Consider the following 19368-nt stretch of genomic DNA (forward strand, 5'->3'; position numbering starts at 1 on the left):
GGCTCCTGGTGCTGGAATTTCTCAAGGCTTGGTTCCCTCCTCAGTCCATACCTGGTGCTTTATCTTATACTTGTATTGCAGACCTCTTAGGCAGAATGGAGAACTCTCTAGATCCTCTTCTCAGAATAATACTTTCAAATGCAAAAGAAAAAAAAAAAACAAGATAAAAAGGAAACCACTTTTATTGAAATAGTCATCAAAATATTTTTAGAAATCTGATTCAGCAATGTATGTGCTTCTTTATTAGCACATTAAATAACAAGTGATGGGCGTAAAGGTATTTTGAGACATCTGCAACAAACTTAATGAAATGTGAAAATATCTGTGATTTCTATTAGTGACAAAAATCACAGGTACCACTAATACTACTGTGGCTTGTTACCTACAATCGTAAATGCAGGATACGCTTAGATTTCATTTAGAGATTGTTGGAAACAGAGATGTAATTTTTCTCCCATCCAAGTTCATGCCCCATCCCCAAGAAGCCCTGCTGTTTATATCCTTTTTAGGTTAGTTCATCAAGGTACTATCTGCCAATGACTCCCAAATCTTCATTTCCTATCCAAACCTCACTTTTGATCTTCAGATCTGAATATCCCATTGTTTACTCAATAATCTCTGCTAGGATGTCTCAAAGACATCTCAAATGCAACAAGCCCAGTGCTAAAGTTTCCAACCAGACCTTCATCCTTCCTTTTGTGTCATCAGAATCTGACACTTCCTCTCCTCCTCACCCTTATACTCACTATGCATCACAGAGTCCTATCAATTTTACTTCCCCAATATCTTTTTCACCCATCCATGTGTTGTTTTCTGCTATGACCTGCCATTAGGAGGCAGAGGCCTCCTAACAAGACTCCACACTTCCACTCCTGTCCCCGAGTCCCAATTCTCCTACCACAGGTGGAGTGATACCAACACACACGGGACTTACCACTTTCCTTGCCTGCTTCATCCCCTTCCGTGGCTTTCCTTGGCTTTTGGAAGGGGGCCAAAATACATCTCATAATCAACAAGGCCCTGTGGGATCTGGCCTTCCAGCCAGCCCTGTGCTCCATCCACACTACCTTTGGGTCCTCTTAGGTGCCAGGCCCCCTCCTGCTAGGGAGTCGGTAGGTGCTGTTCCCTCCTCTTGCAACACTCACCCCGCCTTCCCACCGCACCTCGGATCCCAGCCCAGGTCACCTCCCCAGTGAGGGCCCCCCAACTGCTCCCTCCCCCAACTAGATCCAGACCCCTCTGCCCTATCTTCTTCCGACCATCCATTATTTCCTTTGTTCTAAAAGTATGATTTGTAATTGTACGTTTATTGAATAATTACTTAATTAAATGGTCTGCCTCCCCACTTAGACTGTTGCTCTGTAAGGGCAAAGTTTTCTTTGTTTTACTCATTAATCATTCCCATAGCCTAACACATGTAGTCACACTTTTGTGATTTTGATTGTTCATATTTTTCCCAGTTTTGGTTTTAGAGGTAAAGATGACCTGCAGTGAACTGTATACACGCTAAGAGGGCTATGCAATGAGTTTTGGCAACTGTATGTACGTAACCATGTACCCCAAACCCCCATCAGGTTCCTGGCACTCCATGAAGTCCCCTCATGCCCCTTCCCCATCAACTCCTGCCCTTGTCCCCTTCAGAGGCCACCGCTCTTCTCAGTGCTTGCTCCCTAGATTAGTTTGCTCTTGTTGTTCCACTTCTAAAAGATCATATGAGTTCAAACTTCCGAGTCATCTCAGACCCTTCTTATAAATAGATGGAATAAACATTCTAAATAGATGAGACAAATAAATGAACCTGTGTAATAACTGAATTAAAGTTACATACAAGTTACAAGTTAAAATTATAATATTTTCCCCAAATGCAAAAGACTTTTTAGAAGATAATAGTTGGAAAATTTACATAGAAACTGGCATTCTTATGTGCATCTAGAAGTATAACTTTGTACAGTATTTCTGGAGGACAATTTGAGAAAAAAATTTTTCAATTTTTTTCAATTGTGATACTTTCACTCTAGTAGTATAAATTCCCACTTTGGGGAATTTAGAAAGATAAAGACGTGCATCAGTATATAAGGACATTCACCATGGCGCTATTTATCATAATAGCGAAAAGGTGGAGGCACCTACCTGACCAACAAAAAGAATTATGATGGATCCATGTAGTGAGGAATACATTTTAAAGACAAAGAGAATGTCAAAGAAATAATACTTAGTGATTTACTCTTAGACTAATATTTATATTGTAATTCTGAAATTATTTCATGTTTGCTGCAGAGTAAAGCAAATATAGTATATTAACATAATTAAGGAAAAAAGATTTTAAATAGAAAAGAGATATAAATATAAAATAAAAAAGGAAAAACCCATATGGTGTTACATTTTAATTAGGAATATTTACTATAGACTCCTGATTTTAAAAATACATGTTTCTAGTTAATCCATTCAAACGATGCTAGAACAATGTCACTCCAGTAGCAATGAATGCACCTAGCATGCAGACATTGGTTTCTAAATACCATTCTCAAGTAAAAGAAGCTAGAGCTTCCTGGAGAAATAGCTGATTCCAGTTCTGAGGTAGGTAAAGCACAAGGAGAGGCTAGGACATTTATTGTACCAGAAAGCAAAGAAGTACTCAAAACTTCAAGAGCTAAGTTGAATGGACTTCCACTCTCCATTTTGGGTACAATTTCAGCATCAAAAAAATTTGATGAGGTAATTGAATAAAACATATCCTTGAGACCATAATGATAATAAACTAAATAGATCTGTCCATCCATAGATACATACATAATTGATAAGGGGGAGGAAAGTTCTTTAGAGAAGAATGCCAACTAATAATTGTAGAAGAGATGATAGAACTAGAAAAATCAGTTTGCTACCCCACTGTCGTTATCAGTTCAGGCAAAGCACATTAAAAGATGCTAAAGTCATTGGGTGAAATGTTGTTTAGAAATAGGCTACTGTCTGAGCGTCATCCCATAGATTACCTACTAATTACAAAAGGGGTATAGGGGGTGTACATTTACATTAGAGAAATCCGGCAGTCACCACCTGACCCCAGAGGTAAACAGCGTCACCAAACAGCATTGTCTAGTGCCGATGCGATGTTATAAAGCAGGACACCATACCCCCTATAGGATATTCATGCCCCCAAAAATATTAACCTGAATTTTATTAAGAGAAACCAATGAAATTCAGAATATGGAATATTCTATGAGTCTGGGACTCTTCAAAACAGTAGAAAACATAACAAAGCAAAAAAGGACAGAGCGCTAAGGACTAAAGAGACATAACTGCACACAGCGCACGCGCCTTGGCTGATCGCAGATCAAAACAAAAAGCTCAAAGGATACTTTGGGGACGTTGGGGTTTGCATATGCCCTAATATTTGCATATTAGCTAATGTTATGGAACCATTGAGTTTTCTTAGGTAATGTAACGGCATTGAGGCTTTTTAGGGGAGAGGAATGTCTGTTGTTATTGAACATGCACATTAAAATATTTAGAGGTGACATATCATGACGTCTGGTCACTTTGAAATTGAACAGAAAAAGATCTAGAGAGAGATAAAGCAAACTGGGTATTATTTGTGCTATGCTTTCAGCTTCTCTGTAGATGTGAAATTTTCAACGTAGGTTGAAAAACTATTAAAAGGTTCCTGTTGATGTGCTGTATGAAGTGAAATAGTTTTGTAAAAAAATATTTACATATCTGCATAAACATACGCTAGGGTAAAGTTAGCTGCTGTAACCAAAGAGACCAAAAATGTGGTGACTCAATCAACACAGTTTATTTCCTGTACCTGCGACAGTCCACGTTGGATGAACCAGATCAGCAGGCAGCTCTCCTCCGCTTGGACTTTCAGAGACTCAGGCTGATGATGGTTTCATTCTTTTCAACACACGGCTTTCCAAGCTGCTGTCTTCCTAGCAAAGGTGCGGGGCCAGAGACTGCCTCTGCAGCAGGCTGCACACATCACTTCGGCTCACGGGCCGCTGGTTCGATTCTATTCCCGAGGCCACATGTAGTTGCAGAGGAGGCCGAACCATTTGGTTCAAGGCGGGCAGCTACATCCCAGCCTCAACTCGTATCACTTGAGAAGGGACTTTGGTGGAAAGCTAGTCATCTCCCTCACAGTCCTTAAAAGGGGGGTCTGAAAGAATACAGAATAAGCTATTTGCAGTTTTAATTTCAAGGTTAATGGGGTTTTGAATGTTTTAATTTTTTTTCCTTTCTGCTTGTCTTTTTCCATTATGAACTTGCATTTCTTTTGTAATAAGAAAGGAATTACGCTCTACAAAAATCAGCCATTGAAATTACAGAAAGATTTTTTCACTGGCCAATTTGCAGGATGCTTTGTGTTCTCCCTCCGAAAGAAACGTACGTGCTCATCTTCAATGTCACCTTAAGCATTTTTCTACTCAGAAACCTTCCGTCGGACCTCATTCTCTAACATGTTGAGTCTCAAGCCTTTGCTTAAATCCCAGAGCCCCCCACGATCTGACCCCACCCTGCCATCCAGCTTCATTTCTCCCCTCCCCTCCCCATACCTCTGCTCTGGCCCCCCCCGCCTCACTTCCAAGAATCATGCCACACCTCTTACTCCATCCCTACCTTAGCTCCTGCTGCCTGCAGCCTAAGCCATTTTCTACACACCTTCCAGGTCCCAGAAAACACCACCTCCTTCACGAAACCTCACTTGACTTCTCACCTTTTCTCTGAGTTCCTTTGAAATTCAGAATTGGTGCCACACAATCTACTCCTTCATCAGTGTTATTTTGCATTGTCTGGGACAGTACTAATCTTATCTCTCCCACGGTAAGCGTCTTGTTTTTATGTTCCCTCATAGTGCCAGCACGGGGTTGAAGACATTGTAGGTGCATATACTTCTCAATTAATTCCCGTGTTTTATGACCTATTATTTTGAGTAGGAGGTATTTTAAAGGATGAGACCTATCCGATGGATCACCTCTTTTGCATTCCTCAGATGCTCCTCCCCACTAAAAAGGAGAATATGAATTGAGATAAGGGAAGAAAGAGAAATACATACTTGTAGCAAGCCCATACCCAACTGAGTATGCTCAGCTGGCTACTAAACACTACACTTTAGTGTTTAAATTTTTTAAACCCAACAATTCTGGCCACATCACCTCCTTGCCCACTACCGCCACACAGAACTTCATCCCAGAGAACCCTGTACACGTTTGTCTTCAAAATGTGAAAGTGTGTGATCACCACCCACGTAAACTGACAGCGATGCCAGAAGCTAGCACTAAGCCTCACCCAGAGGCCATTCCACAGTGGGCTGGACAGTAATCACAGTGTAAGTTCTGAAGTCCCACGTGCCTCCTCTTCAGGGAGCAGACCCAGTGGTCATTCAACGTTACAAAGACTGTGGCCACTGAGGCCACTGTTGCTCTCAGATCAGTGTCCCAGACTGGGTCATGCCACCTTACCGGCATGAGAATCAGATCAGAGTGGGCAGGAGCGTTCTCTATAGAAGTCAATGGTAGAAACAGGTGCCCGTGATGTCCATGCACGTGGCGGCCCAGCTGCCTCCTGAAAGCGTCTTGTGACAAATGGAGAGCAAGGGCTTCCCCTGCTGATCCCGGTCTTGCCAACCCCACCTGGCAACTGGGTCTTCAGGTGGGAGAGAGAAATGGGGCTAAGCAACCATTTCATTCGGGTAGGTGGGACCTGAGTCATAAAACAAAGCCCGTAAATGTTGCTAATCCCTGTAGTTAATTGTTGTTCAAGTTTACAGTTCTGATAAGCTCAAAATTGTCCTGAGCACATGAAGCACTTTGCTGTTCTTAGGGTTTTTTTAGATGAAAGAAAATGTAGCCCGCTTTGCGCCACAACAGCACTCTGTGCAGAGCATACTATCTATTTCTCGAACACATAAAGGTATCCATCCTACCCAGAATGCTCTTTATACAGGCTGCCCTCAATTCCCCAAGGCGGTTTTTTGTTTGAGGCACAATCTGAATGTGGACTTTGGGGACAGTACTCTGAAAATACTCATTTGTACCCACAGTCCCTTGGCCACCCTTTCCATGTGCTCTGTTTGAGCGCCGGGGGTCACCACCTCCATCGCTCTCCTTCAGAACCACATGAGACACATTTATTTCAAATGTAAGAAACACGCAGTCTTTCTCTGGCACCAGGCTGACACTACTCTTTGTCTCCTCTCTCTTACTCACAGCAGGTCATGCCCCGATCTCCACATGTCATCAGGTCAGCTCAGCTCGGCCATCCATCACATGACACATGGCAAAAATGGGTTTTGCACGGGCCCATCTGGATTCAGTAGCACACCCTGGGGTGGGGCAGGGCCTACAAGTTGAGAACCAGTTCCCGGGGTGTTGGAAATGAACCACCCAACAAGAACTGGAAAGCAACTCCATCTTTTCTGTCCCCGACAGCTTTGGTCCCCTTGCTCTTCTGATCACCTCTATTCATGGCCACATTGCCATTTCAGACTAAGCGTCGCTCAGTCCCAGTTTAAGAATCTAGTCATTCTGCCCTGGCCAGGTAGCTCAGGTGGTTAGAGCATCATCCCCCTATGTCCAGGTTGCCAGTTCAGTCCCCTGTCAGGGCACACATTGGAGTCAACTAGTGAATGCACGCGTAGGTGGAACAACAAATCAATGTTAGTCCCCCCTCTTCTTAAAAAGAGAAAAACATCTAGTCATCTCACATCCCTGAGGAACGCTTGGTTCTCCGTTTGCTAGCAGTCTAACTAGAACTTAGTAACTAAAGTTACCGAGTCGCTACTGCAGAGCCCAGGGCTGCTCACATGCCCTGCTGTCAGCCCCTTCCTTCCCCGGTGTGGGCAAACTTCTGAGAGCCTAGCCCTGGGCAAGGCCATATCTCACATTAGCACGAGGCCAGAATCACAAGTTGGGAATCTTTGGAAATTGTTAAGTACAAAAATAATAATATTCCAGAAAATACTGATTTGGGCAAGAACTTTGTTTAGTTAATATGGCTTTATTAGGACTTACTCATCAAATTACCGATTGGGAACTTAAAGTAAGCACACATATCAGTAGTTTTGTGTTTTTATTTTATTATTTGTGTTTTAGGCTTTGATTTTGAAAAGAGAGAGAGCTTGTTTCCTTCCCCCAAAGAAACAGCAACGTGCTGTTGCCTCCACCTCCATGTGACATTTTAACTTAGGAACATATGGGGGAAGAAGTGAACATTGCAATTACTGTTCAAAATCACAAGATGAAAAAACATGGTTTTGAAATCAACTTTAAATCAAAATAATGATTATTGTTAGAGAATCTCTAAATGTTGTTAAGTATTGGCCATTAGAGCTTTACTGTCTAACAAAGAAATGGTACCGTATTTTCTTAAGACTAGATCAGTTTCAACTGGATGCTTATAAGGCTATCATAAAGAGCCTTGAGAAGAAATGAAGAGTCCATTGTAGGAGCCGACCCACCTCTCCGTCCACACCTCTGTGGAGCAGGTGAACATCCCATTGGTGTTCTCATTGGGGCTTTTGGTTTTGGGTTTCAACAATGGATAATGTTCAGTCATTAATCTTTGCCATGGCTGAACGTGAATTAACAGCTGACTGCAGAAGCCAGCACTTGCATGGCACTTACTGTTTGCCTGGCACTATTCTAAGTGTTATAGGCGTATCTTAATTCATTTATTCCCCACAGAACCACCAACCCGTATGTACTCTTGTTCCCAGGTGAGAAAATCTGAGGGGCAGAGAGGAACTAACCCAAAGTCACACACTAGTACGTGAAGGAGCCAGGAAGCCCTCCCAGGAAGCTGGACTCTGAGTCTTAAACACCACACTTTAGTGCCAGAATGAATTACTAAAACCTTCTCCTCACACCCAACCCCACCAAGGATCCTCCTCCCCAGAAATATGATGGGTTTTAATGAGAAGGGATAAGTGAAAATGGATGAGTACATAAGAAGACATTAATAAGGACACAAAAGGTTTTCAAGTCATTTGCTTAAGATTCCTCAGTGAAAAGATTCACTGGCACGTTCATAAGTATTATTGTCCTTGCCACTCCAGATTTTAGTCTCTAACTGACAAAACGCCCACTCCCAGCTGCAATTTCTGGACCCTGAATGATTACCACCTGGAAGTAAGGTTGATGGAACCAGGAACCAGAGAGGGACGTACGCAGGGCACAGGTGCACAATTCCATATGCAATAAGCATGGTCTAATGGGCCGAGCTTTCTCTCACCTCTTTGGTTCTACTAAAGGCTGATGGTATAAAGAATGAATGGGTGATGGAAAGATAAACATGGCTTAGCACCCCATCCAATAAAGTCTCTTCACCAACTCCTGCCAGCTCCCCATTGCCTGAGGCAAGCAAAGAATTCTCCACCCACTCTTGTGAGTTTTTTTTGTGGGGAGCAGTTTGCGGAAGGAATGCTGTCCCATGCTCACTCATGTTCTTCTTGCCTATGACAATCTTAGGCATCGTAATTAAAATTTGGCCACATTTCCTTTTCTGAGAATGGAGAGCCTATTTCATGTTCAAAAATGACCTAATGTTTCATCTTTGACATTTCAGAATAATTTTCAAGGATTTCTATTTAATTCCGGAATCGAAAAGCAAAGAGAACAATCAATTCATTATGTCCTTGCCTTTTCCTGTCCCTTTATCTGAGGGTGGTCTGTTTTCTGAAAATGTAGGGAGAAACAATAATTATTTGTTGGAAGGCTGTATCCAGACCCTAAATTACAAGACATGATTTATAGTCTTGGAGGGTAACGATCTGTCCACCTGTAGATTTGATCTTCTTCACAGAAGATGGACGAGTAGGGGGATTTTTTAGAGTTTAGTTTGTCTTGTGTTGCACCCAATAATTCAAAGCTAGTCGAAGTATTTTCCTGAGTCAGGAGCCTTGAAATGAAAATGCCATAACTGTCAGAGAGACCGATGAGCAAGATCAATACAAATCGCCACAGCTGGGGAGGTGAGGGGGCTATTAATTTAGCATTCCGTGTCTGCCAAAGGCTGCACTTTCCACACTAGACTAACACACCCTGTAAGAAAACTTAGTGTCAGTGTTGGAATTCCCGGTGTGTGTTGGTGGCAGAGGTGGGGTGGGGGGTGGAGGAGGAAGGCTTGTGGTTTTGTTTGTTGCTGAGTGTATCGCCTAGCAAATCATACTCACACCAGGACCTAAAACATAAGGCAACTTAAATCACCTTTCAGGACCAGGTTTCTCATAAGCCATTTATACTGTGTTCATCTTTTCTTTGGTGGGTGGAAGCGTGGCAAAGTATACAAGCTATTGAATGCCTGGATAACTTTTATGGCGTATGCAAGGCTGTGCTGAGATATTCTGACGCAGCAGGAACCATGATTCGTCTATGCACAGATTTATACTGACTTCTTTATAGCCGCGTGACGGGTAGGGGACTTTTTCAAAGATGAGTCTGTCTTATGTTGCACCCAGTAATTCAGAATATTACACTGAGGTCTGACTTGTTCAGTCCCAACACACTATCTAAATTTCCTTCTTATTGTTAAGTATGTGATTCACACAGGAATGTTTTTCCTCACCCACCCCCGAAGTAGTTCAAACAACAAATAGCAAGAAGTTTATAAGCACCGATCATCTCTCCTGCTTTCCTATGCAGCTTTGAACCTGAGCTGTTTACTGGTCAACAAATTACCTGAGGGTCAGAAATGCAGTCTTTTCATAATGTTCTATGAGATAGACCAATAAATGTGCATTCTTTTTATAAAGCTCTACAAAACAGACTCATTCGCTTTGCTATTGTTTCTAAATTGATACAACCAGCCCATCAGCACCTCACGGGTGAAAGGGCACATGCAGCGTGCGCGGCGGGCTGCTGCAGGGTTATTGATGGAGGGGTCGCTGCTCCTGGCCTGTCTTTTTCTCCTCTGCCTAGCAAAAATGACCTAATAGGCCACTGAATCTCAAACTCCTTTCATTTTCCGTAGACTTCTGGTGAGGAGGATCCTCTAGCCAAACCAAGATTAGCTGTCAAGAATTCTGCGATGAAGTGTGAGTCCAGACTTCCGGCAATTGACCAAACATCCGTCAAGCAAAAAGATAAAAGTACCATGACCACAAGGAAACCAGAGAACATGGGCACCAGCAAACCCTCTGCAGGTGAGTAGCTGTTTCATTAACCTTCACAAATCCAAAATCCCAGCGTCAACGGTAATGACAAGCATCAAATCGGTGCTGTTGGTTATACCCGGTGCTTGCCACGTGGCTACTTCAGGTTTTGGAGGGGCCAGTGGTCTCGTGCAAACAGTAAAATTCACTTAGGAGAAAATCATGGATAATGTAGAGGAACTATCTCTACCGCCCACATTTGCTGCCCGATCATTGGCTTTTGTGTGACACTCGCCTAGAATTACTGCCTTTTCATCTTCTTCACCCTTCTTGGGGGTAGATGGGGTGTGGATAAAGGCATTTGGCCCCAGGTATCAAGTTTTATGACTCAAGCAAGAGCATGAAGAGAAGCTTTCATGAGCATCTGAATGGCATAATTTATAGCCAAGAAAGGGAGTAATAAAGTCTTCCACTTCTGAAGTTGTCCTCTCTGGGAGAGAAGGGGCTTGATAAATCCTCCCTTTTGTGCAATTTGGTAAATAAGTCACTCTTTAGCTGCCTTTGAAGCAAAGACCAGTCCGCTGCTTGAGGCACGAGTGATTTAATAGTGTCCAGAAAGGGGATAAATGCAACGGAAAGTTTAAGTCCCTCAGGCTCATCCCCACCAGAGCCAACATCTGTGGGCAAACTCCACTCCTCTGGGAACTGACGGCGAAGCTGGGGTCACTGGGAGGAAAAGCCGGCCTTCTGCTTGCAGTACGACGGAAGTGATCCCAATTAACTGCCGGAGAATTCGTAAAGAGCATGCAATTCACTTGCACCCGAGTCACAACTATGTGCTTTCTAATCCTAAAGAGCTCTGGTCCTGCAACCTGTCCAGTTAAGTCTTAATGCATCTTCAGAAAATGGCAGCTCTCGGATTAACCACACACGTTTTATTGCTTTTAATGAAAGCAATAGTCCATTAGGAAACAAATGGACTTCTGAAATGATGTCCTTCCAGGCAAAGCCCCAACTCGCTTCTCTCGCTTAATTGGGGGGGGGGGGGGGAGGTAGTGCCAAAATTAATTTCTCATTTTGAAGGTTTTAAGTAGGACTTCAGTTTTTAATTCAGCTGTTAAAGAATGAAATAAGGCAGATAAGATCATTCCCCAAATATTTCAAAATACGTGTAGTAATGTATTGAATTGAGGGTGTTTTTTCATAGAAAAAAATTGAATATAAGTTTAAATAATGCAACTCCATTCACGTGACATAACGTGTAGCCTTCTTGCTAAAACTTGGTAGCTATTCACACGGTGCGCTCTGTCATCCACGGAGAAAAATTATAAAACAGGGTAGGCTCACTCAATGACTTCCGTTTGTCTGATTGATACAGATGCAAATTCTCCTTATGGAACGTACAACACTGACAAAGAAGATAGATTGATTCACTTTACATTTTATAAAACATCAAATTTGAAGAATTACTAGATTGTAAAACACCAAAGGTTAGGCAAGAGAGCCAAGTTGGCAGGAAGATCAATGTCACCAAATAAAATCCGATGTTACTTGTAGTAAAAAGCCTTTAAAAGCCACCAGCGTTAACATGACATGATGGCCCCCGACTGCGTCCCACATCACGCAGACGTGAGCCAGACCGTGGCCTGGCCGTCCAGCGAGGATGGCAGTCTGGTGGCTGGTGTCGTCACTACAGAAGCCCAATTCCTTGTGCAGAAAACTGGAGGATCCCCTCAGAGTTCCTGTTTAGCATAGAGGGATGGGAGCCCAGAGACACGGCGAGAATTGAAGCTGAGTCTCTCCAGAAAAAAATTGAGTTGGCTGAGGGTGACAACTCAGAAAATTCAGATAAATGCCCTAGTATTATAGAAAAACGGGTTTGGGACCTGGATTATCTGGACACATCGATCCCATTTACCAGGCAAATTTATAGTTTCCTGCTTTTCTTCACCTCTGTAGAGAAATTATTTTCCTAACGCATTTTGGGCAAACACACAGTTGGCAGTGAGTCACCAGAACTTCTTCCCATGTCAGGCCAAAGATTCTTTGCAAAGCAAAAGCGTCAAACACGGTGAAATCCCTCTGCAACCTCTGCCTCACAGGTTACCCTCCCTCACAGTGTTATGCCAGGCTTTTACCAGATAAAGTATCGCAGCTGGGAATGTGGCGGGCATAGATACAAATCTATGCGACGACAACCCGGGTCATAGCAACTTTTCCTTATGTGGGAATTGCCATCCAGAAGCCCTAAAGTGGCGATTTACAATACAGGAACTATCCGCGCTCTCCACAAATAGACCAATAACTGAGAAGGCATCAGATGTTCATTGTTCTTCACACTATTGGAAAGAATTCACGCATTTTAAATTAAGGTCATATATGCCACGGAACTAAACGAGCCGGCTTGCGCTTCTCCTTACTCTTTCTGTCCGTGCAGGGCTGTGCGGCTTATGGGAGGACAAACGCTTTGGAGTCAAAATGCTTGGATTAGCATCTGGGCCCCATTTCTTACTTGCTATGTACCTTTGGGCAAAGTAACCTATTCTACCTCAGTTTCCTCATCTGTAAAACGGGATCAAAACAGATCTCACCAGCTAGGATTGCTGTGAAGAGTAAACTATAGAACGGGCACTCAGCAATTAGCATACTGCCTGACGCCATAAGCCCTCGTTTGATACATTGTAGCGTTATGGATCCAGTATGTCAAGAGCAGCAATCAGTAGAGACAATGAACTAGAAAACTGTTTTCTTTGTATGAATGTTGTCTACCTCCCCCCAGTCTTCTTTTCCTTTGCCAAAAATCAGAGTTATAATTTTTAAATCCTAACAAAAATACAATTCCAGGCATTTTTACTACACCCTGAATTTCCAAAGCAAAACACCAAATGGAAAGGGAGGAATGATCAGAAAGCATTTACCACGCTGGATATTCGCTTTATCTCCCAAAAGACATGGAAAATCCAGGCAGAGTCAACACCCAGCTAGGCCTGAATTGTAACTAACTCAGAAATCCTATTTCAAGATCAAGAGAAACGCCAATATAGGGTGAGAAATAAGTGTAGCCAAGTCACATATTCTTATTTCGGAATTCTGTATGATCAGTAAGAAGCAGAACAGTCAGCAGGCGGGGCGAGTACAGGGGGACAGGGAAGGGCAGTGAGTTACGGTGGCCTCAGGCTCCCAGACTCCTTCCCGCTCAGCCCCAACCCCAGCTGGACAGGAACCACCTCTCCTTTCCAGGACACACAGAGGCATCCAGAGGCCACTGTGCTGTGGGGTTCTGGCTCCTGGAGTCCTTAAGCACTCCCTACCCCAGTGCCAGGCATGGGAAGTGAGGGTTCCCTGGGCTCTCACCTAGGGTTTGGGCATAGTCCCCTAGTTATGTGCCAGGAAAACGGGTCTGGATGGAGAACTGGGAGCCTGCTTCCAAAATCTTGCCCTTTAAAACAAAGCCAAGCATTCTGAAATTATCCTCACTTATTGAGTTCAATGTTAGTCATTACCCGACTCAGATTTGTAGGAGTGGCAAAACCTATTCAGCTTAATAGTGGCTTAGCAGGAAGACACGTTCTTGTAAAACTAAGAAAAAGCAGTGAATTCAGATCTATAAAGATAAAATCTAAAATAACTCGTCTCTTTTGAATTGGGAAATATCCACTTGAAGAGGAGCTTAGATGAGAAATTTGAGGCAATTCCAAATCTCTATAACCTACCTTGCAAATAGATTCTGATAAAGATTTTCTCTGAAAGGCCAAGGCCAGTGAGTTCCAAGGCAGGCCCGCTGGCGTCCAACAACTTTCCAAGCTACCTCCCCAAGTCAGAAAACAACCCACATAAGCGGGTGCTCCCAGTTTCATACAGATCATCAAAATTCGCAGCCCATTTATGGTAAAGCTTCCAAGGCAGAGGGGCTCAGGGGTGCCACAGAGCCCAGAACTTGAGGTCCTGGCTCAGAACCCTAATACACCACTTTAAGCCCTGTAGAGGTGAACTGGCAACTTCCCCAAACTCAGTTTCCTCATCAGCAAAATGGAGTTATTACCTGCCTCACCAGCCAGACAAGAACTCCTGGGCCTAGACTAGGTTTTGGGTAGAGGTTAATTCTCAAACCCCCCTCGGCTTATGAAGCCTGCCCATAGGCTGCTCTCAGGTTAGCATCTTTATGAGAGAGAGTATAGTTGGAGATATAAGAGAGGTTATAACTTGATTATAAAACTTTTAACTATTTGATTATCAATGACGACATCCATTTATCCAGTACCTATGGGATGCGAGCAAATACACTCAGCCGCCCCGCTGTACCAGGGGGCACCTGCTTTCTCACCCATCGCTGATTCATTCACCTCATGCATTTACTGCATGCTCACCTGCCAGCCACTGCATGGGTGCTGGGGAGACAGACGTAAACCCCACAGGGGCTGCCCTCCAGGGGCTCACAACCGAGTCAGGGGCAGGACACCGCCATGCCCTGACCAAGGTAAGTTCTCAGAGCTTTCAGTGGGGTGAAAACCCTGAAGGACAGGGGATTTAATCAGGAGAGGAAGGCAAGAAAGAGGTGCCCAGCAGGATACACTGAGTGTGCAAAGGCAGGGAGGGGACAGAGAGCCAGGAAGAGGGAGAGAGACAGACTAACAGACAGACATCGAGGAACTACAAATCACCTAAGGCCTTGGTCTCCAAGTGTCCCCAGACTAGGAGAAGAGGCCTCACCTAAGAGCTCGTTAGAAATACAGAACCTCATGCCCCGACCAGTGTGGCTCAGTTGGTTGGGCGTTGTCCCACAAAGCAAAAGGTCTCCGCATGTGCCTGGGTTCCAGGTTTGGTCCCCAGTCAAGGCACGTACAAGAGGAAACCAATCAATGTTTCTCTCTTGCATTGATGTCTCTCTCCCTCTTTTTCCCTTCCTTCCCCTCTCTCTAAACATAAAAAAAAGAAAAGAAAAATATAGAACCTCATGTCTCAACTCAGACTTACTGAATCAGAATATGCCTTTAACAAGACCTCTGCATATTTGAGTTTGAGAAGCTCTGGTTTAGGGTCAGGCTGCAAACTGGAAAGTGTAGAGTATAAAGTTGACACCCTACAGGCAGGTGAGGACCAGGTGCCCAAGGGCCTTGAATGCCATGCTGACAGCAATAGAGCGTCAGTCATGGACGGAGGCTGAGCAGGAAGTGATGCAATCAGGCTGGTGGTTTTGAAAGCTGACTGGCTGTAGCACAGAAAGCAGACTGGCTGGAAGGGTGAGGACAGTCAGATACAGGCCCGGAGACCAGAGAAGCAATTTGTCTCTGGTGACCCAGAGACAAATGAGAAGGGCTTGACTAGGAGCAAAAGCAAAGGGGATAGGGAAGAGGGCTGGGCTTGAGGGATGTTGAGGGAAGTAAACCTGGCCAAGCGTGGTGACTATTGCATGTGGAGATTAAAAAAAAAAAAAAAGGAAAAATCAAAGAAAACTTGGAGTCCTGGCCCAGGAAACTAGGCCAATGGTGGCTGCCGTTGCCAAGGCTGGGAAAGTGAGAAGAGGGTGGGTCCCATTCCGTGGGTGTTGTCTTTGAAGGTCAGGCAGGAGGGCCAGCAGGGAGCGCCCGGAAGCACCCAGGTCCCCAGGGGGCTGCTCAGCCCAGATCCTGGTCTCTAGGAGGAACCCACCGGCCTACAGTGAGCAAGAGCAGCTGCAACCACGTGCCCCCCCTCGAGAATGGATGCAGGAAGAAGAGGGATGATGAGGGGACCTTGGGGGACGAGAACAGTTAAGGGAAGAATGTGGGGAGACAACTCTGGAGAAATGATCCGAAAAGTGGATCCAAAAAGCAGGAACCACCCACAGCAGGAGCCACAGGAGACGTTCGGAAAGGGATGGATAACAGCGTCCAATCCTACAAAGGATTCAAGTAGATAAGGACTGAGACCCCTCCATTACAGGGACAGGCATACCTCGGAGATACTGTGGGTTCGGTTCCAGGCCCCTGGAATTAAGAAGCGAGCATCACAAAACAGGAAGTCCTCGTCTTTTTGCTGGTGGGAGGGTCTTGCCTTTCATTTGTAAAAAAAAAAAAAAATGCAACACCTGCGAGGAGCAATAGAGCACAGCACAGTAAAACGAGGTCTGCCTTTAATGGTTTTCAAATGGGCGAAATGATGGCGTTTTGGATTAGAACTGATTTTAGCTGCAGCATTTCCTAAACTTGTCTGATACGAATCACCAGGGAGGTGCTTCATTAAAATACTAGTCCCTGGTTCCCGGTCCTGACCCAGAACAGCAGTCTCCAGAGAGGGGGCCTGCGAAGCCGGGCTCTGACAGGCACTGCAGGTGATGCTCATCCCAGACGTTTGGGCACCCATCTCCGAGTCGTGCTTCTCACGCGTTACAGCCCACGAGAAACACCCAGAGACCTTGATAAACCGCAGGTTCTGATTCGGGAGGTTTGGATGGGTGGGGTTTCTGCATTTCTCAGAAGCTCCCAGGTGATGTCTGTGCTGCTAGTCCAAGGGCCAGGCTTGGAGGGCAAGGTTAGAGGGAGCACCTGTCTCCTTTTGCAGGTGAGGAAACAGGTTTCGGGAAGGTAAGCAGTTGATCCAAGGTGACCCGGCTGGTTAGTGGCAGAGCTGGGAGATTTGTCATGCATGAGGGGGTCGCTCTGATGCTGACTTCTCCTTCAGGTGCCCATATTCTGCCTCCAGCAAGGTTGGCAGATTGAGTGTGAGGTTAGCAAACAAATCATTAACTTCACTTGGACACCTTCCTCGTCCTCATGCTTTTCTCCCACCTTGGTCCCTCTCCCTTCCCATGATGCCACCAGGGGTCTCTCTGCTTCGTTTTCTTTTCCCGAGCTTTCCCTCTGCAGCAGAAAGGCCAGATTAAGGCATGACCACCACCTCCAACCAGGGGCAGCTGGAGGATTGAGGGGGAGCGCCTTACCTATGTGAGACCCCACCGGCCACCATATGTTGCTGCCAGAACAGCTAATTAGATGGGCTGTGGGAGCTGAGAAGGGACTGAGAGCTTCCACATGGGAACTTAGTGGGGGAAGAACTTCCCAGCATCTGTCAGGGATGCCAGTGACTATTGGCTGATTGGGTGTGATGGCTGATGACATTTCCCTGGTTAACTCTTCGGCGACCTTGAGGTCCCAGCTAGGTGCCTCCCTGTGATACCTGGAGAGGCCACCCCAAAGAACCATTTTTGAGCTTTGATTCATTCACAGACTTTTCTATGTCCTTCCCATTGTGCGTGCCGCTTCCTGACTGCTCTTTTTCTTTCGTGCAGGTGACAGCAGCGAGCACCCCCTGTTCTGTGTTGAATATTCCCCTTACTGCTCCGTCTTTGCTTTCTCCCCTGTCCTGCAGCCCAATACCAATTACTGCTGCCTCGTCCTGCCGCTCCTGCCACCTGCCTCCCCGGTGGCCCAGGGCCCTTCCCCCCATCTCTCTCCAGTTTCCTTTCCCAGCTTCGTGAGCCACACCCCCGCCTCCCCTGGCCCGGTGCCTGAGTCACCAGCAGCCCTGTGCTATTTCCCAGTCTCCTCTCCCACCCCAGCTGAGACCCCTGTGCTGTGCCTGCCCGGCCCCAGAAGGCCTAGTAAAATTTACCTCCTGTGGTAAGTGGCCCTGGCAGGGCACACGGCACAGTGCAGTCGGGGAGAGGGGATCCCAGGCTTTGGGAAGGCAGGTGGGTGGACGGGAGGGGCCCAGAGGGCAATGTCATGAACAACAAGCATCAGGAGGTGTGGTGTGCAGGGGAGGAGCAGGAAGATGAGGCTGCCACTGCACTCAACTCTTGTAGCACTAAGGAGAGAGCGACCAATAAACCCTGTCATCTCTCGAGGCTCATTTGATTTCTTCATTCCTATGTCTGGCACACCAGGGACTTGAAAACCCGCCGGGCTCTGTGTCTGATCAGCCCCTGGGCTATGGGCCTGTGTGCACCCGAGGCGGCCCTGGGAGGGGCGCAGGGGCAGGGCTTTGGAAAACACATGCTGGAGCTGAAAACCGGTTCAGAACCACACTGAGGAGGGACAAATGAAAGGGCTCAGTGGCTGTTTATGTTCCCTTTGCTGCCTACTTATTAGGCGCTGCATTTCCCCAAATCAAAAATCCTACCTCCTGGGTTCCAAAATAAAACATATTTATGGCACATAATTAAGCTTTAATGAAGATCTCCCCTGGGTATGGGAGACAACACACATCTCCAGCACACTCAAACAGGCAGACCGACGCGGCCTGTTGTTTGCGACTGTATGGAAAGCTGCCTATTACGCTGCGGCAACACCAACGCTGGCAATTAAGCTGTAATTCTTCCCACCACCTAAAGGAAGCAGTACATTTCTTTTAAAAGGCATCTCTCAGGCAGAATCTTGGCACCTCCTGGGCACCAGGCGTCAGAATCAAGGTAGAGAGGGGATGGGGTAAAGGTTCAGGAACTGTGCTTCTCGCTCTCTCGTTCTTTTCCACTTCATCTGTCAACAACTGTATTATGACAAGCGAGGTGGGGCACTGAACGATTATCAGGTGCAAGGGACCTTGTTCCTGGTGGTCCGGGGCTCGTGTAGACATGAGACGTCTTACCCGTGTTTCTTCTCCTGGTGAAATTAAGAACTGTTCTGTCAACAATTACATTGTCAAGAGAACTGAGGCAAGACACATTTTATCTCAACTGCTGTTGGGTTTCTTCGTTACCAGAGACGCCACCTTGCTCAGACCCCACAGCGAAGTACGGGGTTCACATTGTCTAAAGCAAACCACCGTCTTCCCAAAATTCACCGGCAAACTTCAGGATGTCGAGTTGCCTGGTGACGAAGCTCCTGAACACAACCCCCTTCCTTCTCTGTAAGGCAAAGGGCCCATCCTACTACCTGAAGGGGGAGTTGGATTTCATCCCCCAGTGCAATTATCATGTGGTCTTCCTCGGATTAACATGTGGACCACACTACCGTGAGGAGCATCCCTAGAAAGGCCCCGAAGGTCTGACTTTGGTTCAGTTCGGGGAGTGGGTGAGGTGACTGGGAACTGGAGTCCAGGTACGTACAAACTAAGCAATCTAGGTCACTTGTGGCTGCAACTGCAGCTGGAGAAGTAATATTTCACAGAAGTTTGCTTTCCATAAAACCTGAACGGTTCCACAGGGAAGAAGTCAGTGGTGCAGGCAAATTAGATTATAATCTTTAAGGGCATGACCAAAATGTCTTACTCATCTTTGTGAACCTTCAAATTACTGCATAGCAAAGACAGACGGGTATTTGTCGAACAAATTATAATAAAAGGAGAGTTGCTATTTGCCTTTT

At 45.5% G+C, this 19368-nt stretch overlaps 1 protein-coding gene across 3 annotated transcripts in view; it reads left to right on the forward strand.

Moving 5' to 3' along the window:
• MARCHF10 (membrane associated ring-CH-type finger 10) overlaps nucleotides 1-19368 on the forward strand; it is a 77227-nt gene that overhangs the window by 25550 nt on the left and 32309 nt on the right. For all 3 annotated transcript variants that reach the window (XM_045182240.3, XM_045182241.3, XM_045182242.2), the window contains exon 4: nucleotides 9967-10138. In XM_045182240.3, the coding sequence (XP_045038175.2) occupies nucleotides 9967-10138 (172 nt within the window). The remainder of the gene's footprint in view (nucleotides 1-9966; nucleotides 10139-19368) is intronic.

This window comes from Desmodus rotundus, chromosome 9, assembly GCF_022682495.2.
Source record: "Desmodus rotundus isolate HL8 chromosome 9, HLdesRot8A.1, whole genome shotgun sequence".
Taxonomy (NCBI): domain Eukaryota; kingdom Metazoa; phylum Chordata; class Mammalia; order Chiroptera; family Phyllostomidae; genus Desmodus; species Desmodus rotundus.